The sequence below is a fragment of the Halichoerus grypus genome, chromosome 12, assembly GCF_964656455.1.
Source record: "Halichoerus grypus chromosome 12, mHalGry1.hap1.1, whole genome shotgun sequence".
NCBI classification, from domain to species: domain Eukaryota; kingdom Metazoa; phylum Chordata; class Mammalia; order Carnivora; family Phocidae; genus Halichoerus; species Halichoerus grypus.
The window spans coordinates 92179275-92204076 of NC_135723.1; the positions used below are offsets into that span (position 1 = coordinate 92179275).

Consider the following 24802-nt stretch of genomic DNA (forward strand, 5'->3'; position numbering starts at 1 on the left):
ACTGATTGGAACATTTCTGACCAGGCCAGCCCAACACCACAAATCATACCCTTGGGCAAACTTTACAGGTTACTCTGAATTATTAATCTTGTCTATTATTTTATAACTCTCTGATCTGCAGACTCTTCATTATACAGTATTCTTCACCACAAAATCAAGTTGAACCTTCTCAGAGAAGTTTTGACCCACTAATTCCACTTCTAGAAATTTCTTGCAGAGAAACACTTCTACAAGAGCACAAAATTATATGTGCTAGGATGTTCATTGCAGTGTTGTTTGTACTATTAAAAATTAGAAACAACTTCAAGGGCGCCTGGGTGGCTCAGATGGTTAAGCGTCTGCCTTCGGCTCAGGTCATGATCCCGGGGTCCTGGGATCGAGTCCCGCATCGGGCTCCCTGCTCCTTGGGAGCCTGCTTCTCCCTCTGCCTCTCTCTCTCTCTCTCTCTGTCTCTCATGAATAAATACATAACATCTTAAAAAAAAAACAAAACAATTTCAATGTCCACCAATAGGCAAATAATGAAGTAATAATAATTTTGATACCTCCATACTATGGAATTCTATGTTAGTGTTAAAAAGGAATGCAATAGAGCTATATGAAATGACAGAAGAAGCAAGTTGCAGAATGTATTAACTCTACTTTTGTAAAAAAAAAATTATAAGTATTTATTTTACATATATTAAGAAATGCTTAGGAGCACATACTGTATACCAAAGTCTAAAGAAAAGTTATTTTTAAAATGTATACATTGTTTGCATGAAAACATCCTATGTATTCATTTTGTAATAAAGTGTTTATTTCTGTCCTTGTAGGAACAAAACACAAAATCAGATTTGGTTTTTTTCCCCAGCCTGTACAAGTTGAGTTTTTTGTCACTTCCTGGTTCCTATTACCCTCTAGGGAGAAGGCTAATGCATGAGGCAGTGGTTTTTGGCAGGATTATTATTGAAGACATCATTCTCATCCAAAAGTCCATCTTTTGGCCAGGACCAGCTTTTCTTGACTGCGGATTCTGGTTCCATCAGGAAATGCTAAACATAGTTGCCTTGTCACTCTCGGAGCTGGTACCCAGGGCATTCAGCCTTGTGGTGAATGAGGCCTGGGGGTCTCTCACTCAGGAACTTCTAAAGAGAAAGAGAGACCACCAAGAGGCTCAGCTTCCACCTGCTGGTGGGGCCCTCATCAGGAAGTTCCGAGGGCCAGGACTGGACACACTGTCGACCTCTATATTCCCAGCACCCAACACAGCACCCAGCAGGTCGCTGATGATCAATGATTTTTTTTTTTTTTTAAACCCCGCTGAGCAGGGAGCCCGACGTGGGCTCGATCCGGATCATGACCTGAGCTAAAGGCAGACGTTTAACTGACTGAGCCACCCAGGTGCCCCAATGCTTAATAAGTGTTGAATGAATTTGTTTAAGGAGGAATTTTTGATTCCTGTCGACTTGATTTTCATGTATCATGGGGGAAAGTGAATATGGCTGGCAGTTCCTGGATGGCGAGTCAGGGTTGTCTCTTAGGTTCCCCATTTTGTAAAGTTGTGAGCAGGTGGCCTGACCGCCCGAGTGGCACCTGATGAAGTTTGAACACAGGAGCAGACACCGTCCCTGGACTAAGAAACGATACCATGGAGTTGATCTGACATGTCTAGGTGATTAGCAGAATGTTTCTGCTACATGTTAACTAGATATAAACACTCGTCACCCTATACTGGTAAGTGGTGTTAATGGCCAAAGCAAAATCAAGCACTTCTGGGGCATCCTTGGGGCGAGGGTACCAAAAAAGGGCCCCAGTGGGCTGGCAGCTGCCCTGAGATCCCTCCGAAGACCCTTGGATCCCAAATTCAGGCCCCCTCTGTTTCCAAAAATAAAGTCCCCCAACTTGAGCTCTCAGAGCTGAGCCCTCTGCTTCCCTCTCCCTCTGAAGTTCTTCCCAGCCTCTGCTCCTGACCAAGGCACATGACAGTTAGCTCTGCTGTGCCCAGCTCCTGGTCTGTGGCCCCCAGGCCTGGCTAGCCCAGGCCAATTGCCTCTCAACCGAAATCCCAGCCAGGTCACAGATTACACGCATGCAGCGATCTTCCTCTGATGCAAAAATTCTAACATAGATGCTCTGAATGCAACTTAAAGGTGGGACCTGGTTGGTGGATGTTTAATGAAAATGTACAGGTACTCAGTTAAACATTCAGAAGGATAGAAAACAAGCAGAGTCTTCCTTCCACCCTCCACCCCTCAGTGCCACCCTACAGAGATAAACCCCCGTTCACTGTTTCTTGTGTATTCTTGCAAAAATGTTCACACAAGCACACACACACTCACCCACGTCTCGGTAGACTCAAATGAGTACACACTGTACGCACTCTTCTGCATACTGCTTTCTTCTAACTTAATTTGTCTTGGCGATTGTTCCCAATCAGCATATGCTGATTTACCTTATTCTTTTTATTTTATTTTATTTTTTTTAAATATTTAAATTTTTATTGTTATGTTAATCCCCATACATTACATCATTAGTTTTAGATATAGTGTTCCATGATTCATTGTTTGTGCATAACACCCAGTGCTCCATGCAGAACGTGCCCTCCTCAATACCCATCACCAGGCTAACCCATCCTCCCACCCTCCTCCCCTCTCGAACCCTCAGTTTGTTTTTCAGAGTCCATCGTCTCTCATGGTTCTTCTCCCCCTCCACCTTATTCTTTTTAAACAGCTGCATACTATTCCAAATATATGCCATATAATTTCTTGTTTTTCTTGCCAGCAGGCTTTCCTCTTCCTTCCGGGAATATCAGCCTGTCTTTCCTTTGGGAAATCATCTCTCCCTCCCTGTCAACCCTGCAATTTGGGTGGGGATGACCCTGACCCCATCTCCAGGCTTGGATGTATGGCCTGGACCTTACTGCAATCATTGAGTCAGTGATGGGCACGTGACCCCGGTTGGGGCAATGCCAGGAAAGAGAAGTCAGTAAGAGACAGAGATGGGCCTGTGACTTGGGCAGTAGATGGCTTTGTGACTGTTCCACCGCGTTAGAAGCCCCACCCCCCGAAATCCCAAAGGAATTGTGTTATCAGCGACACTGCCATACGACTCCAAAGGCTGGTGTTGGCTAATCCCCGTGGCCATCCCCAGGCCCCGCTGGCCAGTGAGAAGGTGCAGAAAAGGTGATGTGGGCATTTACCAGCTACCACCTTGCCCACCCTTATCGTCACGGTCACATCCTTTAACTCTCATGGACTCTCTTCCTTCCTGAGGACAATCTTTGGAGCAGCTTAGGGAAACCCCGGGCTGTGCCAAATTCTTTGCTGCTTCAAAGATTTATTCACCACGATCATCTTTGGATGTGAACAGTCCAGAGAACTAACCAAGCCCGTGGTCGTTTCCTGGGCCGCAGTATCATGGGCAATGTGTTTCACGTTTGGCTCCGGGACTGGAAAATCTCTTGGCCAAAGTCTTTTGACGACCCCCACTATTTCCACTTTGAACATCCTATTTGTGTGCTCTACTTGGGGTCACAAATATGGGTTGCATAGTAGGGTGGGGCTGAGGGTGAAGAAGATTCTAAGTCATCACCGGGCCTGAGAAGGGGCTGACGGAAGATGACGGATCACAGGCATCACTGGGAACCTGTTGGTAAAAAAAGGGCAGGACAGAGGAGTGGTCCTTTCCTGTTGGGAAGACTTGTTCTAGCAAGATGAGCCACGAGCCAGACAGAAACACTTGACAGAAGGGAGGCTCTGCCCCAGCAGAGAAGCATTTCTTCAACAGAAAGATGCCTGCCCCACCCCCACCCCCAGTCCCCTTGTCTTCCTGAACCCAAGGAAGAAGGACCTTGAAGACCCCGTGGCTGGAGTGGAGTAGTAGTGAATCATACAGCTATACTCACACGGACTTGGCAATGAGAATCTGATTGTTGACAGCCAAGAATAGACTCTGTGAAGGAGACTATGCCAAAATACAACCATGGAATAAAATATGTTCTACTACCAGTACTTAGTTTTTCTTCTTTTTGTGTGGTTTTACAATTTTTCACTTTATTCCCTTATGTAAAGTGAAATGATTATAAATGATGTGTTCCTAGCCCTCCAGCTGCCAAGACCTAAGACCACACTGGTGTCCCAGAGTAATGTGCATCCTGGTTGCAGATCTTAGATGAACTTGTGGATTTCTGGGCATACACCAGTATGGTGGGAAGGCAATCTGACTTTTCAAACCCAATCCAAGGGAATAAGCCAAGAAACCTACCACTTGTATTATACAGATTAAGCTCTCATCCCTATGGAAATACAGGAGTTGAGGATGAGGAACGGTAGATGAGGAAACCGATGTGGGATTGGGATGAGAGAGGGAAAATTCAGGGGGAGAGCCTCAAGTGACTGTGGGTCAGCCAGGGAGAGGGTACAGGCCAAGTGAAGGCCATTGAGGAAGCCCTGGCCCAGGAGTGAGAAAACCCACCAACCACACACCTGCAGGGTGCAGCCTTCAGAAATGCCCTTGACTTCCAGTTTTCAACCTAAACTGGGGATGTCGTCAGCTCAACTCTGTAAGAGTCCCTGGCGCTTCGTGGATGCTCACCGGTGTGAACTGAATCTGAAATGTTGCCCCACTTGTCCCCACAGATCTTTGCTCTCTCCTTTCTCTCCTGGTTCAAGAGTCTGGGCCAAGTGACAGCCCCACCCCTCTGCTCCAGCTCCGGGACGCCAGAGGAAAGCCCCCCGTTTTCCTTAAGTCTCACCGCACCATCCCTGTAAACTTTATTCCCATTTTACAGAGGACAGGCCGGAGGCTGGCAGGGGCAGCTGGATTAGAGGACAGGTCTCCCGGCTCCAGGCTCGGCGCTCCTCTCGGCTGCATCTGGCATCCTGCCGCGGGAGCGGGTGGCCGGCGGGGCCGTGGCTGTGGGGCTGTCCCTGCTCCTCGGCGCCTCCTCCCTCCCCGCCCGCCACCCCCCCGCACCCTCCCTCCCCGCGCCTCCCCGCCACCCCCGCTACCGCGCGCCTCCACCGGCTCCTCCCCGGGCCCCGGCTCTGCGCGGAGGCTGCGGTTCGCCCAGGGCAGGCTCGGCGCGCACGGCCGGCGGAGGGGACGGCGACCGGGCACAGAGGGTCCGGCGCGGGGAACCGGGCTCAGCCCCGGCCTGCGCGAGCCGCGGCACTGGTCCACCCGAGGCCGGCCTGGGGGGCCCGCAGGGCGCGCGGAGCGCCGAGTGCGCGTCGGGCTGGGCCCCGCACCCCAGTGCAGGAGCGCGGGCGCGGCGCGGCGCAGCGCCCGGCATGGAGCCGGCCCGGGAGCCCCCAGCGCGGACCCGGCCGCCGCCGCCCCCTGCCGCCCGCCCCGCGCCCGTCCCCGCTGCGCCCAGGCTGCGCTCGCCCGCCGAGGCCGAGGGCCGCGGCCCCGAGGGGCTGCTGCGGCGATCGGGGTCGGGCTATGAGGGCAGCACCAGCTGGAAGGCGGCCTTGGAGGGTAAGCGCCCAGCGGCCCTCCATCTCCCCCATCCCCCCCACTCCGGCCCGGGGACCCGGGTCAGAGTCACCTTGGCCAAGCTCCTGGAGGGGAGGGCGGGAGCCCCCGGAGGACTGATTTCAGGGCACTCAGATGCCACATGGCGGAGGGGGTGGGGGGATGTAGCTAGGGACCACCTATAGTTACAGCCTTGACCCTACCTAGGCAGCTAACTCACTCTTTGACCTTGGGAGCAGGTTTCGTGCTCTGAGCCCCAATCTCCTCCAGAATGAAGGGGGGACAGTGTACTGACCGGCCCTCATCCGATGGGCATGTTGAGAGGGTGGCTGAGATCTGTAGTAGTGGAAATGCTTTGGGCAAAGCGACAAAAGCTGTAGAGCCCAGAGATGGTACCAGTGCCCCGGTGGGAAGCCGAGAGCACGCTGGTGGTGATGGGGGCACGTAGGGAGGGGAGATGTGGAGAATATGCCTCAGGCTCTTCCTTGCAAGGTCATGAGTGCCACCTACCCCTTCCAGTCAGATGGCCTCAGGGAGTGACCCCTGGCTAGCTCAGGGGCAGTAACCAAGTGGAAAATAGATTTCAAGTTCATGAGTTCTTCTGGAAAACTTTGTGGCCCCTGGTGGTGTGTGGTGTGGGAGATGCTAGAGTTGGCAGGGGGGAGGGCTGGCCCTCTGGACTTCTGCGTACTCCTGACATCCCCAGTCCAAAGGCTGAGGATCTGTGCAGTGTTAACTAGGGAAGCCCAGAGCCTGGGTCACACCACCCGTAGGGACAGAGTATTAGAAAAGGAAGGCTTCCTGGAGTAGGTGACCTTTTAGATGTGGAGAGAAGACAGGGTGCACCGGGCTCAAGGAGTGACATGTTCAGGGTCCAGGTGGCCAGAACCAGCCGTTCCCTTGTGGCAAACTGAACTCCGGAGTACTGGGATGGGGGGAAGGGATGGGAAGAGAAGAATCTGGAGGGCCCAGATTGTGAATGGCCACCCAGGCCTTGCCAAAGAGTTTGGACTTTGTTCTGCAGGAGCTGTTGAGAGGTTTTAAGCCTACAATGAGCCAGTGGATTTGCCCTTGGAAGAGTGGCCAGGTCAGTGTGGAAGGTGGGGTGGTGGTCAGGGGCGAGACCTAGCCAGCACTTGGCAGGGCAGGTGCCTTGCCGCGGAGGGAAAGGTGGGGGCAGTAATGTCAGCGTTTGACCCGGATGCTAGTGGGCCAGGGGTGTGGACTAACTCTGTGCTAACTCTGGAGGCAGGGGCGGTCCGACACCTGGATGGTGATTTGGGACAAAGGAAGCAAAGATGTTGGCTCACGGAGTAGAAGAGCCATTGCAGGCTGGGAAGAGTTGAGTTGAATAAAGGTGGACAAACGCCTCTCTCTGCTGGGCATTGTTGGATTTGCCTGTGATCCCTGCTTCCCTCCCGCCCAAGTTATTTCTTGAAGTTGCTCACTCCTTTTGCCTATATGTCTTCATTCATTCCTAAGCATTCCTGCAGGGTCTGCCCTAACCTAACTCTAGCCCCCTGATGGTTAGGGCCTCTTCAGGGGTGATGTGGCCTCTTTCAGTGCTCTCTGGCTTGCTGGTTCCTATTGTACCTCCTGCCCTGACTTTGACACATTCCGCTTCCTGCTCCCCACCCGGGCTGGGTGACCACTTGCAGTTAGGCTGAAGAAGGCAGGAGAATGGCCCAGCGGGACACTGGCTCTTCCACCCGTGCCTACTTGTGTCCAGCCTTCCAGCCCTGTCTTGCCTGTCCTGGTGTGGCTCCTCACCAGGTCTGGGTCTGGGTCTCATGCCTCCTCTGGCCCGCCCCATGGTCTACCCAGAAGCAGCTCACCCTTGATGCCTGTGGTCCTCGGAGGCTCAGCATCTGAGGCCCAAGGGCTTTTTCTACAGTAGTTTTAGTATCTGGGGTCCGAGTCCAGGGTGTTCTCCTCCACTGGTGCTCTGAGGGTCTGCTGGGTGTTCCCTTGGCACCCCCATCTCCTGTCAGAAGAGGGGAGCTCAGGGACCAGGACTGGTCTCTCCAGGGTGTTGCTGTGTGGGCAGAAATCACAGGACAGGGGCTGAGGCAGGTTGGTGAGGTACAAAGAACACAAAGTCTGGAGTCGGGTAAACCCAAGCCATATCCTCCACCACCATGGGCTGGCAGGTTTTCAAACTCATTTGAGCCTGTTTCCTTATCTACTAAGCTAGATAATGATTTCTGCCTCTCAGGGCCCCACAGTGGGGTAGGCTGTGTAGGTGACCCCTCTCCCCAGCTCTCTGGACTTAGCATCCTGCACCCGTGATGGGGGAGCTCAGTTGAAACCCTTGGACTGCTGGTCTACCTACCTTGAGTCGGCTCCCCACTCCAAACTGAAGTCCACGGAAATGAGCCCAGTCGACTGACACTGAGAAACACCCGTGATGGGATGACGGGTCTGCCAGGTCTGAGGGCCAAGGACTGTGCAGCCCTTGCTTAGCCAAGTACCTGTCTTGAGACAAGTGGGAGACTTTTGGACTTGACCAAGCTAAACACTCCTTTATTACCACGCAGCAAACATTTCGGAAGCACCTACGGTGTGCTGGACCCCATGCTCAGGGCTTTCACGATACTGTCCCATTTAATCCTCACACACACCCTACCGGGGCTGCTGAGTGCTCTATCTGTTCTGCAGATGAGGAAACAGACTCGGAGGGGCTAAGTGTCTTGACCAAGGACACATGTTGGTTGCTAAGGCATGTTTGCCACAAGGGCCCTCTGCCCTGAGAGTTCTTGTATCATTCCACATGGACCAAGGATCTCAGACTTCATGAGGCCCAGGGGACGGAAATGAATTGTGTTTGGGGTGCGTGTAGCTCTCCTGCCCGTGATCCTCAGACAACGCTGCCGCCTCCTGCGTGGACCCTCTTTTTCTCCTCCCGGGTTAAGCGAAATGGAGAACTTCTTAAATTTAAACCGGGATTAGAGCTCAGGACTTCACGACTTTCCTTAGATGAACAATTAGCTGTATAAATATAAAGCCAAACAGAAGTTCTCCTGATCAAGCCTTCTCTCCTGGTGGCTAATCACTTTTCCTTCCACCCCCCACCCCCACCTCTGGGGAGGGGCTGGGAAAGATGACCCATTGCTTCGGCCTGGGTTCTAGAAAGACTGGGGGTGACTGGAGATGGGGATATTTCTGGCATCGGGGGTGGGGATGGGGAAGAGTGACCTGGGGGTACGGCAGGGGACAGTGATTCTGCGTATCGCCAGGCTATAGATTTTTCAGAGCTCACCGATTCTGAATTTTTAATGTTGAAAGTTTCTTGATTAGGCATCAACCCACAACTTCCTGATCAAAACCACACACATGCATTTAGTAAAGCCTTTAAAAATTTAAAAATCACCAAACTCTACATTTGATAGTTTCAAAGAGTCAAGACTATGCACAGAGACTGTGGCTCTGACAACTCAGAGAGGTCAGCAGTGAGTCTCTTCTGGGCTCTGGGTGTGAGGGTGATGGAGCATCTGTTTGGGTTAGGAGCCAGATTTTCAGCTGTCCCTTCCAACATGAGGCTAAATCATATACATTTATAAACATAAGTAACTGCAACCTCAGAGTCCATCTATTGTGGACAATTGCATGGAAGGAATGGTTGTTGAGTTAGACCCTTCTTACGGCTTGAATTCTATTTCCTCCTGCTCTCCCAAGGAGCTATGTTGAAGCAGTTGAACCACCAGCTCCTCAGAAGGGGACCTTATTTGCAAATATGGTAATTGCAGATGTGATTAGTTAAGATAGGCGCATACTGGAGTGGGTGGGCTCCTTATAAGACAACAGTCATATAAAGACAGAGACAACCAGGGAGAAGGTTGTGTGATGAAGAAGGCAGAGCCTGGAATGAGGGGACTGCAAACCAGGGTCGAGGAAGGTCACCAGCACCTCAGAAGCCAGGAAGAAGCGAGCAAGGACTCCCCTCACTTTCAGAGGGACTGCGGCCTTGCTGGTGCCTTAATTGGGGACTTCTGGCCTCCAGAAGTGTGAGACAATAAGTTTCCGGTGTTGTAGGCCATCCAGTTTGTGGGGTTTGTTCCCAACCCTAGGAAACGAATACAACGTTGTTTTGGATCGTCCAGCCCCACAGTCGTCCTCTGTGAGGGCAGCAGTGAGCAACGAGCCGGGACTCCCTGGAGTGTCCTTTTTCTGTCCGCGGTGCCGTGTCCAGAGCAGTTGTCCTCAGGAAAGAATGAAGAGGCACCTTGGTTCTGGTGACATTGGAGAAGCGTGTGCAGATTCCCCGCCCCCAGAGAGCAGCTGTATGTCCACACGGCCTCTCCTACAGAGTCAGCTGAGTTTAAGGCTGACTAAGGACATTGTCATTCAGTGTAGCTAAATTCCCCTTTGAGTATCCGGGGGTGCTCTGTAACATGCAAGGCAATGGCTTTTTTTTTTTCGCCTACTGTAGGGAACACAAAGGCAAGTAAAGCACAGCGCTTTCCCTAAAGGAGCCTGTGGGCTCACCACCACCACCACCACCACCACCATCATCATCATCATGGCAATTGCTAACATTGAACCAGAGCTTGCTATGCCAGACACTCTGCTAAGCCCTGAACATTGGCTTCTCATAAAAATTTTTAAGAGGCAGATACTACTATTCCTTTGTTTTAAAGATGAAGAAAATGAAGTAAAATAGAAGCGAAGTAACTTTGTCATGAAAAGTTACTAAACCATCTAGGAAAGTGGCTGAACTGGGATTTGAACCCAGTGAAGTGGTTTAAGACGCGATGCTCTTACCTTCAGTGCACAAAGCATTACGGTGCCAGTTGTACAGGCCTAGAGGGGCCCGTAGAGAAGGGAGAGGAAGGATCCAGGCAGTGCACTTGCCACAGGGGGTCATCGGGCAGATCAGGCGGATCAGCCCTACTGAGGCTGATCCTACTGAGCCCTACTGAGGCTGCCACTGAGGACAAGGAGCAGACACAGAAAGAGCCCAGCCCGCGAGGGCAGGTGTGAGGCTCTGCTCTTAGCGTGCCCACAGCCACCTGCCTCTGGACTCCTGGTCACTCGCCAGCATAGTCCTTGCTCACGGGAAGGATTTCAAAATGATGGCTGCACTTGCAGGTAAAGATGGCAGACTGAACACACACATTTTTCCTCTTTCCTTCCAGAAGCCCACTGACATGACAGTAAAGGGATTTTTCAAAGGCCATAAGGACAACGAGAACGGGAGAGAAGACAATAGCCAATACAGTTGGGAGCTAGGGATCAATAATGAGTGGGAGCTGCTTCTATTGGCCTGAGAAGGCTCGGAAAGCAGAGGAGCAAACTGAGTCACACACAGGAGCCCCCAAAGTATGGAGATGGGGGGCACCAGTCATCATGGCAGTGAGTGAAGATAGAGCTGAAATAGGAGGGCTGGTTGAATATTTTAGAAAGGATTTAGTTGCCCAGGTCCTCTTCCCAGCTCTGGCAGGAGCCTGAGGCTAAGTCTGAGAGAGGGCAGTACATTTGGGAGCAAGCAGTTAAGGGGACATGTACATAATGAATGTTTAGGATGGCCTCCCAGCCTCTCCTCCTGGTCAAGCCTACACCCTTCAGGAGGGAAACAGAAGAGCCTTCTCCAGGAACTCTGGCCCAGCCCAGAGGAAAAACCCCAGGAGGTTGGCACTCAGAGCACCTGGAGGACCAGCCCAGCCTGGTCACTCTGCTGGGACCCCACAGTTTATAAGCCCCTCCCCAGTCTCGGAGGCTCCAATGGACTCTTCCCTCCTGCCTTAATCAGGAACAAATAACCAAGGATCTCCAGACATCTGAGGAAACTTGATGACATGGAAACCACAGACCAAAACAAATGAACAGGAAAAAAAGCAATTTGGAGGAAAAAGAGACTATACAGGGAGAAATAACCTTTCTGCCCCCCTGTCCTCTCCTCCTCTGCCTCCAAAAAACTATCAGTAATATCCAGAAAGAGATAAGAGAAAACATGGCATCATGTTTTAGAAAAGATTTATTTATTTATTTTAGGAGGGGATGGGGCAGAGAGAGTCCCAAGCAGACTCCATGCCCAGCACGAGTGCAGAGCCCAAGGCAGGGGCTGTATCCTATTATGCCGAGATCAGGACCCAAGCCAAAACCAAGAGTCAGACGCTCCACAGACTGCGCCACTGAGGCGCTCCAATATGGCATCATTAAAAACAGGATGCTACTGAGAACAGTAGCAAACCACAGCCAAAACAAAAAACAACCCTGGAAATTAAAAATAATTGCAGAAATGGAAAATTCGGGAGAGAGTAGGAAGATAAAGTTGAGAAAAACCTTCCAGGAAATAGAGCAAAAAGGCAAAAAGATAGTGGGTAAGGGAGAAAAAAGGAAAGAAACTCAGAGGACCAATTCAAGTAGTCCAACATCTGAAGAATATGACCTCCAGAAAGTGGATGGAGAAAGTGGGTGAGAAGAAACCATTGATGGTATAGTTGAAGAAAATTTCCTGGAACTGAAGGACATGAGCTTCCAGATTGAACAGGTCCATTGATTGCCTAGTCTAGTGGATGAAAATGGACCCAAACGAAGGCATGGCACGCATGATGAAATTTTAGAAGACTGTGTCATAGAAAAGATCCTTTAAAGTTTCTGAGGGGTGGGGGCGGGACGCGGAAAGCAAATGATATTAAAAGGATCATGGATGAGGATGGCTCTGGAGCCATTTTTCAAGAGCAACACTGGAGCTAGAAGACAATTAAGTAATGCCCTCAACATTCTTTGGAAGGAGAATTCTTTCCAACCTGTAGTACTCAGGCCTCTGGGTTCACAACCCCAGGGGCAGCATTCACTGCAGGACCCAGCGTGAACGTTTGCCGCTGGGGCTGTGCAGGGCAGTGGAAGATGTACTCCACCAGAACAAGGGAGTAAACTAAGGAAAAGGATGACGTAGGATAGAAGGGGCAGGAGAGGCTGTACACGAGGGAGGCAGAGAGAACCTCAGGCTGCTGGCAAAGGGGATTTCAGCGTGGCGGTGGGCTTAGAAGACAAAATCAGACCGCAGCAGCTCAGAAGGTTCTGGGGGACGCCCTGTTATGGACTGGGTGTTCATGTTCCCCCCAAGTGTCAATCAACAGATGAATGGATAAACAACAGCAAATATATATGTATATAGGAGTATATATATACATATATTCATACAATGGAATATTATTCAGCCATAAAAAGGAATGACATTCTAACACATGGTACAACATGGATGAACCTTGAAAACATTGAGTTAAGTGAAATAAGTCAGACACAAAAGGACAAATATTGTATGATTCCACTTACATGAAATCTCTAGGATAGGCAAATTCATAGAGACCAGAAAGTAGATTACAGGTAACCAGGGGCTGGGGGAGGTGGGAACCAGGAGTGAAAGCTTAATCAGTACCGAGTTTCTGTTTGGGTGGTGAGAAAGTTGTGCAAATAGACAGTGGGGATCGTTGCACAATATCATGGATGGAATTAATGCCGCTAATTGTGCGCTTAAAAATGGTTAAAATGGCAACTTTGATGTTATGTCTGTTTAATGACAGTAAGAAAAATAGAGTCTATGTCTAAGGTCTAAAAGGGTTCTTCCGCTAAAAAGAAAATAAAAATGTTCAGTGATAACAAAAAAATAAATAAAAATTTAAAAGCGGGGAAGGCAGAGGATCAGGGGAGGTTTTGTGAAGAGGATGGAAGGGGCAGGGTGGGCAGGATTCCAGGGGTAGCGGGGCAGGGGGGAGAAGAGCTCCGGGGGCAAAGACCCAGCCCCGGGGCTGTGAGGACAGGCTGGGTTATTTCAGGGAATCCACGTGGCTGAAACCGGGAGCAGGCAGAGAAGCGGCAGGAGGTAAGAACTGGAAAGTTTGGTGCCACGGAAGATGGCAAGCGCAGAGCCTTGGAAGGGGTGGGTTTAGGCAGCCGGGTCGAAGATTCAGACCTGGGCTCCAGAACAGCGGCTCTGGGACTTCAGTGAGCAGCAGATTCCCGCGGAGGGCTTGTGAAAACTCAGACTGCTGGGCCCAGGCCAGAGTTCTCTGGCGTCGGGACCTGGGGCTTGGCGGTGGGGCTTGGCAGTGGGGTGTGGGTGGCCGGGTACTGAACCCCTTCTTTCTCTCTTCAGACACCACCACACGTCTCCTGCTGGGGGCCATCGCGGTCCTTCTGTTCGCCATCCTGGTGGTGATGAGCATCTTGGGTGAGCGTGGATGTCCGGGCGGGGTACACACACCTTGTCAAAATCAGGTCTCATTCGGTAAAGAAAGGTTCCGGACATACCATGTATTCCGTGGGGCCCAAAGCATAGAAAACAGAGTGCTGTTTCTGGGTGAGAGTTTAGCCTAAAATAATATATCCACACGATGGCTCTCCCTGTCCCCTTTACTAAGCCACGTGGGGGAGTGGCCAGGTGACTTGGGTACACAGAGCCAACTTGAGGTGAGTTAGATAGGCACTGCTTCTTGGAGGAGACGGTTTGGGGACAAGGGCCTTGAAAGATCACATTCATTCATTTAACAAACATTTATGGAGCCCCGCTGTGTGTTAGGTCCCCTAAATGCTGAGGATAAAAAAAAAAGAAAGAAAGAAAGAAAGGATGATTAGGACATCATCTTTGCTGCCCAGTTCTGGAGGCATCCCTGCTAGGGGGCTTCCCATGTGGGACTGAAAGGGGGAAAGGAATACAAGGGAGGAAACCCTCCAAGGACAGGCAAGGCTCTATGACCAGGAGATTGGGCTGCTTTTTATGGATTCAAGTCAAAATGTGTGGTGGGTTCTAAAGAGTTTGCAAAGGGATTTCAGTGCCTTGTCTTTAATCTTTTTTTTTTTTTTTTAAGATTTTATTTATTTATTTGAGAGAGAGAATGAGATAGAGCATGAGAAGGGGGAGGGTCAGAGGGAGGAGCAGACTCCCTGCCGAGCAGGGAGCCCGATGCGGGACTCGATCCCAGGACTCCAGGATCATGACCTGAGCCGAAGGCAGTGGCTTAACCAACTGAGCCACCCAGGCGCCCTTGTCTTTAATCTTTGAGAAGCACCCAGAGGTGGGCACCTTGAAAGGGGAGAGAAGTCCAGTGATAGTATTAGCTCCCACCAAACCCTCCCCTTTGGGCATGCATGATAATCAGGGGATTTGTGAGTGTTTAGAAAAGAATATGGCGACCACTGGTGCAAGCTTGGATTCATCTAGAATAATCACTACGAATTAAATTAGTTTCCTTTTGTCCTCGTGCTAGGTTGGGGAGGTCAGAGCAATGCGAAGACATAGCGTGTTGTGATTTTCGTAAAGCACAACAGAATCTCTCTGGAGGTCCTTGTGGAAAAGCTGACACGTGCCCACGCCATGGCCAATACCTTAGTGGTCCTGTAGCCCACTGAGCAGACAGGCCGGAGTGTCGGTTATTTAATTGGCGTCGGTGTCTGTAGGTCCCTCGGGGCTGGAGTACCACAGGCCTCTTCTTGGCTCTGTCCCCGTCGACATTTTAATCACTCACTTGTACGAAAACAAACAAAAAGATGCTTATGGAATTCGTAGGTGACACAAGGATGCTCAGGGCAACAGATGAAGGGTGCTTAATATGACAGGTGGGAAAAAAAAAATCAAGATCAAAATGTATCTTTCGAAACTCAGATGAGCCAATGTGAATGAGATAAAGGTGGAAGAAATAAAAATAAGATCTTCAAATGGATTTAAAAGGTGATTGATACATATTCTGGACACAGGGGAGACCCGGCTTGGAAATAGATGACACGAAAACAAGCGAAGGGCACGTTCTGCCTGCCGAGGAAAGCGCACGTGTGCACATACCCACTGATTCCTTTCCTGGAAGCAGTCTGTAGACTGGAAAGCCCGTAGCCACTGGAAGGAGTGTGGCCATCACTGTTGCTGGGAGTGGGGCCACATCTGGTGTGTTCCAGTCTGTTCTGGGGGCAGCATTTGGGTGCCCGTGTGGACACACTGCAGTGAGCCAGGCAGGATGGAGAAGCTTGGACACGTGGCCTCCAGATCTTTTCTAAATCTGTGTTTCTGGGCTTCCATGCCTCAGGGAGTTTGGGGAGAGAGAGGAGCTCTGACCCCAGGGGCTAATCTGCTGGCACTTCTCCTGGTGGTCATGCCCTTGCCAGCCTCCCCAATTTCCCTTCCCTGTTTATTGGGTCACCACCCTTTTCCCTGCTGGGCACCGTGAGAGGGGCTCATCTGGGGAGAGGGCCACCCGAGGCACCCCGGAGGGCACCGAAGTTGGGCCGGTGGAGGGAACGCTGGGTCGCTGAGCAGGACTCTTGAGGCCCGAGCAGGGGCCAGGCCTGCTGTCAGACGCTGAGTCCCCTCCGTCTCCCCTGCAGCTTCCAAGGGTTGTATCAAGTGCGAGGCGCCCTGCCCGGAGGACTGGCTGCTCTACGGAAGGAAATGCTACTTCTTTTCTGAGGAGCCGAGGGACTGGAACACGGGCAGACAGTATTGCCATACTCACGAGGCTGCGCTGGCCGTGATCCAGAGCCAGAAGGAGCTGGTGAGCGCTGGGCCGCGGGCGACCTCCGGGGAGAACCCCACTCCTGGGGTGTGGCGGCCCCCATGACCTGTTTCCGGCCGGGGGTGTGCTGGTGGGCCCTGTGGGGTGCGAGCACGTTTCCGAGTGGCTCCTGTTTCCACTGCTGTGGTGAAGGCCAACGGATTTCAAGCTGAGGCTGGTTTGCTGAGCTCAACTAGATTCATTAGAATTACAAATTATAAACGCCCTTGTGAATGAAGAACACACTGGCACCTTCTACTCGTCCAAATCAGGGCATGAGCTCTCGATGAACACCCAAAACAGTTTTCTCAGTAGAAAAATGAAAGAAACACAATGAATGAGTCTGTTGTCCGTTTTGGATTTGGGGGTAACAGTGGTGTGGCAATCCAAAATAGCAGGTAGTCGAAAAATCACTTCTGTTTGTCTTGGATACACAGTACAGTATCTCCTTGCTGCAGAGAAAGGCCCAGAAGTATGGGGGTAGAAGGACACCCAAACTGAACGTTGTGATTTGTCCCAGACCATCCATCACATTGGGCAATCCCAGGCTTCCTGCAAATCAGGAATACTGACTGGCGGGCTGGACCACGGAGCTAGGAGGACAAACCTTGTTCTAGGCTTCCTCGTCCAGCGGGCATGCTCCCACCTGCTGGGAGGGATGTCAGTGAGAGTGCAGGGCGCTCTGGAACCCAGCTCCTTACTTGCGGGATGCAGGGAGGGATCCCCCTTTCAGCGTCTGTATATTGTGGGAGCCAGTCTTCTCAGCGGAGGTCAGTCTTGGGATGTACGAACAGTCAGGAAACTGCAGATGACTCAGGTTTCCCTCTTTCCTTGATATAGGAGTTTATGTTCAAGTTCACACGGAGGGAGCCCTGGATTGGTCTGCGCAGAGTTGGGGACGAATTCCACTGGGTCAACGGGGACCCATTTGACCCGGACACGTGAGCTGAGGCTTCATCTTCTGGCCACTGGACTTAGACTGGGGAAGGTCTAGCCCCCCCAGACATAGCCTTCTGAGGGAGAACCACTGAGTTCTGTGATAGCTAGAGTTCCTAACCTCCAGGGTCAGCAGCGTGTGACCGAGATAATAATAATGAAGAGGGCTTTACTTCTCTCTCTCTCCCCTAATGTCCAGCCTGGTTTGGCAGCTCTACTGTATGTAGTCATCAGAGCTTCCTGCTGTGGGGCCCAGGCTCTTTCCATCTTGTGGCTCCCCACCTGGGTAGCGGCTCGTCTGTGGGGCTCAGTGTGGCTCAGAGGAAGGGGAAGACATGGTCTAGATGTCCCTCTGCATTGGTCAGAACTTAGCCACTCGACCACACTGCCCGCAGGGGAGAGTGGGGATGGGGTCTCTATTCTGGGCAGCCATGTGTTGCCTAAACATTGTTCCTGTGGAAGAAAGGGGCTCTGACCCCAGGGTACTGTGAGCACTCCCTGAACAAACAGTGCCTGAGGGTGCTGGCCGTGTGTGAAGTGGTGGGATTGCTTGTGTGACCCAAGGGGTGTGCACGTGAGAGTGTGCTGCGGCGGCAGGTGTGCGTATCAGGGACTGGTTTGTTGGGTGCTGGTGGCAGGGGTCATGGGTGGTGGGGGTGGGAGTGTCTGGCTGTGGCAGTGTGGGGGGGTGGTGATAGTGTGTGTGTGTGTGGGGGGGAGGTAGTCCAGGCTTAGGGGAGCACAGGGGAGGGCATACAGGGGAATAAGAACCTCAGTTTCTAGTCCAGCCCCTAAGGCTGGAGGAATAGGCCCTGAGGAGCCGGGTGGGGGCACAGCTGCTCACCTGATGATGATGATGATGCAGTAGGGTCCCCTAGGCAGGAGAAGTGGGAGGCACCCAAGACCCCCAGCCCTCCACCATGGCCGGAAGTTCCCATTCGAGGCGGGCTTAGGGCTTAGCCTCCAGGAGGCGAGCATTCTGTCAGCTCCTTCCCTCCTTTGCCCTGGCTCCTGTGCCCTTCATTTTATACCCCCTCTTTGTCCTCATTGTCTCTTCTGTTTTTTCTCTGTCCTTTTCCTGCCTTCATCCCAGATCTATTCTTAGAGCTGCTGAGAAGTCTTGCACTTTCTGTCTCTCTCTCCCCTCTTCTGGAAGCTTCCTGCTCCCAGAACCTGGGAGAGCCCTGGAGGCTGGGGTCCCCAGCGTGCTGACCATCTGCCAACCATTGGGCCTTTAGGCCATGTTTCTCTGGCACTGAGGTAGTCCTGCCTGGCACCCCCTCTTGAGGTCATTCTGGTACCCTCTCTTGTGAGACCCCAGCACTAGCTTTGGCAGGGGCCTCAGATCTGGGTGACCAAACGAGGTTGAGAAGAAATCTTCAAATTCAAAAGGAATGATTTTAGGTAGAAAGAACCCCCACCCCCCACACCTACTGATGATGTCTGTGAATTTGTGGGCCACACAGCCTGGGCACCAGACGCCGGGGTTAATCAGGTGCACCCCTGCGAGGTAGTTTCATTTAGCTCATCTCCGCTGGGCTCTTCCTGTGCTAGAACTGTGTGCTCATCAGGGGAGCCAAGGTGAGAGGGGCACGGAGCCCACTGTGCAGGTGCTGACCGCCTGGGGGACTGGCAGGGACAGACAGACACAGGCCTCCATGTCCCACGGTGCAGGCAGGTGCTGCGGGGAGGGAGGCTGGGCAGAGGGTGGTCCTGAACCGGATTCTGGCTCATGGGACAAGTGAGCTAACTCTGGAAGGATGCAGAAGCAGGATGGGAAAGTGCAGGGTGTGTCTGTAGGCATCCTCAGGGTGGCTGGAGCCGTGGTGCACACAGTAGGTAGACAATGGGGGGAGCCACACTAGAAAGTTCTATAAGGGCTAAAAGTAGTGGAAGGTGGCTCCAGAGGGAGGGACAGGTCACCGGGCCTCCGGGGCCACCCAGCAACGGGCTATGCATGCCAGGTTGTAAGCGCCTGCTCTCTTGTCTTCTGGCCACAGATTCCCCATCTCAGGCCTGGGAGAGTGTGTCTTCGTGGAGCCCACCAGGCTGGTGTCAACGGAGTGTCTGATGACCCGGCCCTGGGTGTGCAGCAAGATGGCCTACACATGAGGTGGGTCAGGCCAGAGGCGGCCCTCCAGCCAGGCTCCAAGACCGGCCTGCCCCCGCTCCTCTCCAAGGCGAAGCAGTGAGGAGGGTGCCCTCCGCCCCAGGCCCCTGTTCCAGGTCCCACAGCCCTGGTTCCTGGTCTCCTTGGCCCCAGGCAGGTCCTGTGGCTCAGCCGTCAAATCCCACATGCTCCGTAGTGTAGGCATCCCCCAAACACACACGCACACGTGCACACATTCACACGCATGCACAGGCATGCACACAGTCCCTCCTCAAGGTCAGAGTCCACTCTCAGTCACCCCAAGGCCCTCCCTGGCCCCGCGCTGGAACACGTGCCCCCCCATGCGGCCCTGGTGCTTGGAGGAAGGGTGGGCGCTGACACGGATTGCATCACTGTCTGCACGATCATTTCTCCCCTGGGTGCTGGGGAGGCAGGGAGGGCGGGCTTCCCGGCACGGGGCCCCCTCCACCACCCTCTTCGCCCGGCCTGGGTTCTCAGGCAGGCCCCTGCTGTGTCTGGGGTGCTGTTGTGTTGGTCACTGACGGAATAAAGAGATGACTGGCATCCAGAGGAATCGGCTGCCATTTGTTTCAGGGCCATGGCTTGGGGGTGGGGAGTGGAGGGACACATCTCTGGGGGCCTGTGAGGAGCCATCGCTGAGATGCACTTGATCTAGCGTGGCAGGTGGCAGCGTGTAGGAGCCGAGGACAAAAACACATTCTGTGGCCTCAGGGCACCATTTAATTTGGCCGGGCTACCGAGTTATTCTTAGATGTCTGAGGGGTATGTTCCATCTGGTTCCTTCATTACTATTCGACTCAATATGACAAACGTTTATTCACATCACACCTACCACGTGCCAGACACCCCACCAGGCCTGGGGATCAACAGCTTTATCCCCCAAGGAGTACACAGGGAGCAGAGGCAACAGCTTGGGAAGCACCAGAATGTTCTGGAACACAGTGGAGGGATGACTTATTCTGCCTTAGGGGAGAAGGGGGGGTGGACTGAGCGGGAGGATGAGCTATGCAGAAAAGATGATGTTCATGGTGGGCGGGATAAGAGTGTGTGCAGGTCCTACAGCCTCTTTTTACCTTCCTCGGTCTGCCTGGGGAGGAGGTGGGGGTCTGGCAGTTCCCCTGGGCCTGTTGAGGTCCACGTGCCACCACCCCAACACACACACACACACCCCTGGGGCCCCAGCGCTCGCCCTAGTGGGGCCCGGACCTCCCCAGCCTCCGCTCAGTGCCCCGGGCTGGCTGAGATGTGGGCTGCCGGCCGGCGAGCCGCGTGCAGGTGAATTTGGGTCCTGGCCCATTTTCAGAAAATAGCTCAGAGGGAAACCAGGTCCTGCTTTGCTCTGCTCAGTCCTTTTACTGTTGGGTTTCAGGCAAAACTGTCAGCTTGGTTTTGTTGAACTTTCTGCCTGCTTTCCAGATATCTAGTAAAATATGGACATTTTTGTGATCTCCTATTTTGTCTTTAGTGGGAAGCCAGTGAGGAACCTGAGCGTAGGCTGAAGAACAGACCGCAATTCAGTGTGGTGGTGGTGCCCCGGGGGGGAGGGGGGGTGGCAGGAAGGCCACCACCTTCCCTGCACGTGTGGGAAGTGTGTCGGGGGGTCAGTGGCCGCCGCTACTTTGGAGGGGGGGTTTGGGGATAGTCTCCCTCCCGCCCATTCTCAGTCATGCACAGGCCCGTGGTCCTCACCGGGATCTTTCCCTCACAGATGGCCAGGCTCCAAAGCCTCGCAGGTGGTAGCCACAGAAATGTCCGAGGCAGGAAATGCTGCCACAGGTGGCGAAAGTGTAAGTGGCAGAGTCCCAAGGCCCCGAGCTCTGTTCTCGGCCCGCCGGGGGGGGGGGGGGGGGGGGATGCAGGTGGGGAGAACCGAACAATGAGGGGGGCTGGGAAGGGAGCAGTGGGACAAGACAGGGGACGATGAACCCGTGCCATTCGGATCTTACCTCTTACTCGGTTATCCAAAGCCTGCCACCGGCCGCTTCCAAGTGCACCCTGGCAAATAAGCTCTGCTGCCCTTGGGTCTGTCCTGGGAACACACCACAATTCTAAATCAGTTTAGCAGCTAAAGGAACCCGGACTCAGGGTCGCCAAGGTTTTCAGAGTTTTCCCATCTGGTCCCTACCAAGGAAGGAAACACAGGACGGAAAGCAAACACTGGCCCGCGGAAATGCGGAAACGCAGGCAATCCTTCGCAAGGTTAGAGAGGGCTTAGCACCTAACCCTAACCCTCCCGCGTGGGCCGAGCCCGCCCCGTTTGCGGGGCTGCGGGGCCCGGTGCTGTGCTCTTGGCGGCCACAGGGGGCAGCACCGAGGGCGGGCACCCCGCTGGTTTCCGACCCCCCCCCGCCACTTCCGCCCCACCTGCGCGCACCTCCCTCCGCCACGAGGGCCCAAGGGACCCTCCCCCTTCCCCGGACCCCACTCCTGAGCCCCTTCGGAAGGTTTTTCGTTGCCGAGGCGACCCCTGGCGGTGAGAGTGTGCTTACCTCGGAGCCTGGGCCGCAGATCCCTGGGTGGGTTTGAACCCAAACCCCAGGCCGGTCCTCGGTGCAGCCCTGGAGCGGGCAGGGCCCCTGTGGAAGGCTGAGCACGCACGGCCTCTGTGGAGCTGGAGGCGACAGGGAGGACTGGCTAAGCGTGCGGGGCTGTGCCGCCAGGTCAGCGGGTGCCGGCTTAGTCCGTCTCCGCCCCGCAAGGCCGCACTGCCCGCCCGTGCTTACGGATGGGGAGCGGACTCAGAGAGGTTACGGGACTGGCTCCACGTCACACAGCTGCGGGGTGGTGGAGGCAGGGTCCGAACCCACCCCCACCCCACAGGGCCCTTGGGAAGCCACTCGTGTGGCACGCATGTCCCTTTGCCAGCTCTGAGGCCAGCTCTGGGGAGGGAGGTTTGGGAGGGTGTACGTGTGGGGGTGCGGGGCCACCCAGGGAAAACAGGATGGAGGCCCACAGGCGATTCTTTTTCTGGACACTTTTGTCTCCTTCATATGATTTTCATTTAAATTACCCACAGAGGGTGGGGGTAATGCAAATGATGCCTTCTGTCCTTTTCCTCCTTCAAGGTCGGGCTGGAGCCTCCCTCAGACGCCTCCCCGGACGGTAGCAGCTCTCAGTGGCCACTCCCTTCCCCCAAACCTCCAGCACTTAGGACCGAGCCTCTCACATGGCCCGAATCTCCTGGCCTTGTCATCTGTGACTCCTCTCTTCACCCCATCTGACTGCTCTGCCATCTGATTATAAAGCCCTGGATGGTAGGGACTGTGTTGTTGGCCTCTTCGCACATAGCACCTGCTCCAAAGATGGTTCCCATGACCGTGGGGTTGCCCACAGCGCCCGGAGCCGTGTGCCACGGCGGGAGATGGCAGAGGCTGCTCTGGTCAGACTTGTCTCTTAAGCTTTGGTGGCCATGGCGTGGTTTTAGAGGTGCAGCAAAGATGAATCTTTAATGTGCTGTGCTTCAATTAGATGAGCTCACTCATGTTCCCTAAGCGAGCACGTACTGGGTGGGCTGGGTGGGCGGTGGCCCAGAGGTACAGTGAGGGAGAGCTGTCCCAGCCTCCAAAATGTCCTTTGCATCATGCACAGGGCCCGAGATGGGGACATGGCTGTGAATGGGAACCAGGCATCGCTGACTGGCCTTGGCTGCTGAAGGTTCCTGGGCTCACCAGGATAACCGTGCTAATGTCACCGTGTCATTCTGTAAAAGATGACCTGGTTTTCAGAAAGGCCCACTGTCTGCTGGGAGTGCTTACACCAGGAGGGGGGGAGGGGGGCGAGGTACCTGCCTCTGTTCTCTTCTTGGTCTGTAGCGTATGGGACTCAAACTGCGGGCATCTGGAAAGCCTCCTGCCACCTTCATCAGAGATCCCCGCTCTCTGTCGGGGCAGCCTGGAGTGGACACGTTCTGGGTCTGGCTCCCAAGACCTGCCTGAGACTAGTCTGAGGCTAGCTCCACCGGCCAGCCGGTGTGGGGCTCTGGCCGCATTGCTAAGCCTCTCCGACCCCAGGCTTCACCTCTCTAAAGTAGAAATCGTGCCTGCCTTGTCTACCTCACAGGGTTTTGAGAATTGTAGGGGTGAGAATTGTAGGGGTTAGAAATTATCTACCCCATTCTCACTGTCCACGAGGCCCAGAGAGGTTAAGTAACATGTCTGGGGTCACACAGCTAGAGCTAGAACCCGGGTCTTATGGCCCTCCTGTTCCCTGTTTATACTCTTATTATTACACGTGTCCTGCTTTACTTGTTTGCCATCCTTGCAGAAGTGTAAGCTCCTAGAGAGCAGGGGTCCACTCTCACACTCCTTTGTTTCTTTGGCATCTGGCACATGCAGAAGGTACTCAGTAAATATGTGTTGAACTCAACTAACCTTGACTGCTAGTTCCAATGTTCTTTCCTCCGCACATGCTGTCTGTGATCCTGGAAACTGTACTTCCAGCTCAGCCTCCCACAAAGTATGAAAACTTGCAGATGTGTTAGAGAAAATGATAAGCAAGATGCTCAATCGCCTTGCAATTCCCATTAGGGTCCTGTAGTTTATAGCACAGAATCCATCTGAGCAAATACATACACAGATAAGACAAAATTGGAATAAGGATAACAACTAACATGAATTGAGAGCTGATTAGGGCCAGGCACTGTGCTAAACATTTCATACATGAAGTGCTTATTAGCACAGTGCCAGGCCCATGGTAAGGGCTTAAAAAAAGGATACTGTTTGGGCTCAGTTAAGCCTTTGACTCCTGATCTTGGCTCAGGTCTTGATCTCAGGGTCGTGAGTTTGGGTCCTGCAATGGGCTCCACACTGGGCCTGGAGGCTACTTAAAAAAAAAAAAAAGTATTACTACCTTCTTTAACTATAATGTAAGTTGAGTAGAATATTAGAGCAGGCTAGCTTCTGCAATAATACCCAAATTTCAGAGGCTAACAAAGTATTTTTTCTGCCTCACACCAGAGACTAAGCAGGTCAGTGATGGGGAGCAGCTTTGCTCCGTCCGGAGCCTTTGGATGTAGCAGTTGACAGGGGATGTGTTTCAGAGGAGGTGGTAGATGGGACTGCCATGCAAGCCTTTTCACTTTCCTTCTGGGCGCATGGAAAGAGCGTAGTTCCCAGTCTCTTTGAAGTTAGGCACCCAGTGACTTGCTTTAACCAAGAAAAAGTGATGCAGGTCATTTCCAGGTGGAAGCCTTTTTTTTTTAAATTTATTTTTAATTTAAATTCAATTAATTAACATATAATGTATTATTTGTTTCAGGGGTACAGGTCTGCGATTCATCAGTCTTATATAATACCCAGTGCTCATTACAACACATGCCCTCCTTAATGTCTGTCACCCAGTTACCCCATCCCTCCCAACCCCTCCACTCCAGCAACCCTCAGTTTGTTTCCTATGATTAAGAGTCTCTTATGGTTTGTCTCCCTCTCTGGTTTCGTCTTGTTTCATTTGTTCCTCTCTTCCCCTATGATCCTCTGCCTTGTTTCTTAAATTCCACATATCAGTGAGATCATATGATAATTGTCCTTCTCTGACTGACTTACTTCACTTAGCATAATACCTTCTAGTTCCATCCTTGTTGTTGCAAATGGCAAGATTTCATTCCTTTTGATGGCTGCATAATATTCCATTGTATATATGCACCACATCTTCTTTATCCATTCATCTGTCGATGGACATCTAGGCTCTTTCCATAGTTTGGCTATTGTGGACATTGCTGCTGTAAACATTGGGGTGCACGTGCCCCTTTGGATCCCTACATTTGTATCTTTGGGGTAAATAGCCAGTAGTGCAA

The 24802-nt window shown here is 52.7% G+C and overlaps 1 protein-coding gene and 1 long non-coding RNA gene across 2 annotated transcripts; one reads left to right on the forward strand and one right to left on the reverse strand.

Moving 5' to 3' along the window:
• The first annotated feature begins 4995 nt into the window (after positions 1-4995).
• On the forward strand, positions 4996-19560 carry CLEC2L (C-type lectin domain family 2 member L). The gene is made up of 5 exons (XM_036114215.2): positions 4996-5463; positions 13559-13633; positions 15778-15944; positions 16785-16885; positions 18881-19560. Exons 1-5 carry the CDS (start codon positions 5274-5276, stop codon positions 18990-18992), a joined length of 645 nt encoding a protein of 214 aa, XP_035970108.2. The 5' UTR covers positions 4996-5273; the 3' UTR covers positions 18993-19560.
• Positions 13615-24212, reverse strand: LOC118550150 (uncharacterized). The gene is made up of 6 exons (XR_013442896.1): positions 23727-24212; positions 23382-23475; positions 21501-21622; positions 20958-21040; positions 14788-14926; positions 13615-13993 (listed from the first exon to the last, which is right to left on the reverse strand). It is a non-coding gene; the product is annotated as an uncharacterized LOC118550150 (long non-coding RNA).
• Between the last annotated feature and the right edge of the window lie 590 nt (positions 24213-24802).

Excerpts from the sequence above, each read along its gene's own strand:
- CLEC2L (XM_036114215.2), top strand. The coding sequence starts at position 5,274 with ATGGAGCCGGCCCGGGAGCCCCCAGCGCGGACCCGGCCGCCGCCGCCC. Across the intron at positions 5,464-13,558 it reads CTGGAAGGCGGCCTTGGAGG|ACACCACCACACGTCTCCTG; the intron begins GTAAGCGCCCAG and ends TTCTCTCTTCAG. Across the intron at positions 13,634-15,777 it reads GGTGGTGATGAGCATCTTGG|CTTCCAAGGGTTGTATCAAG; the intron begins GTGAGCGTGGAT and ends TCTCCCCTGCAG.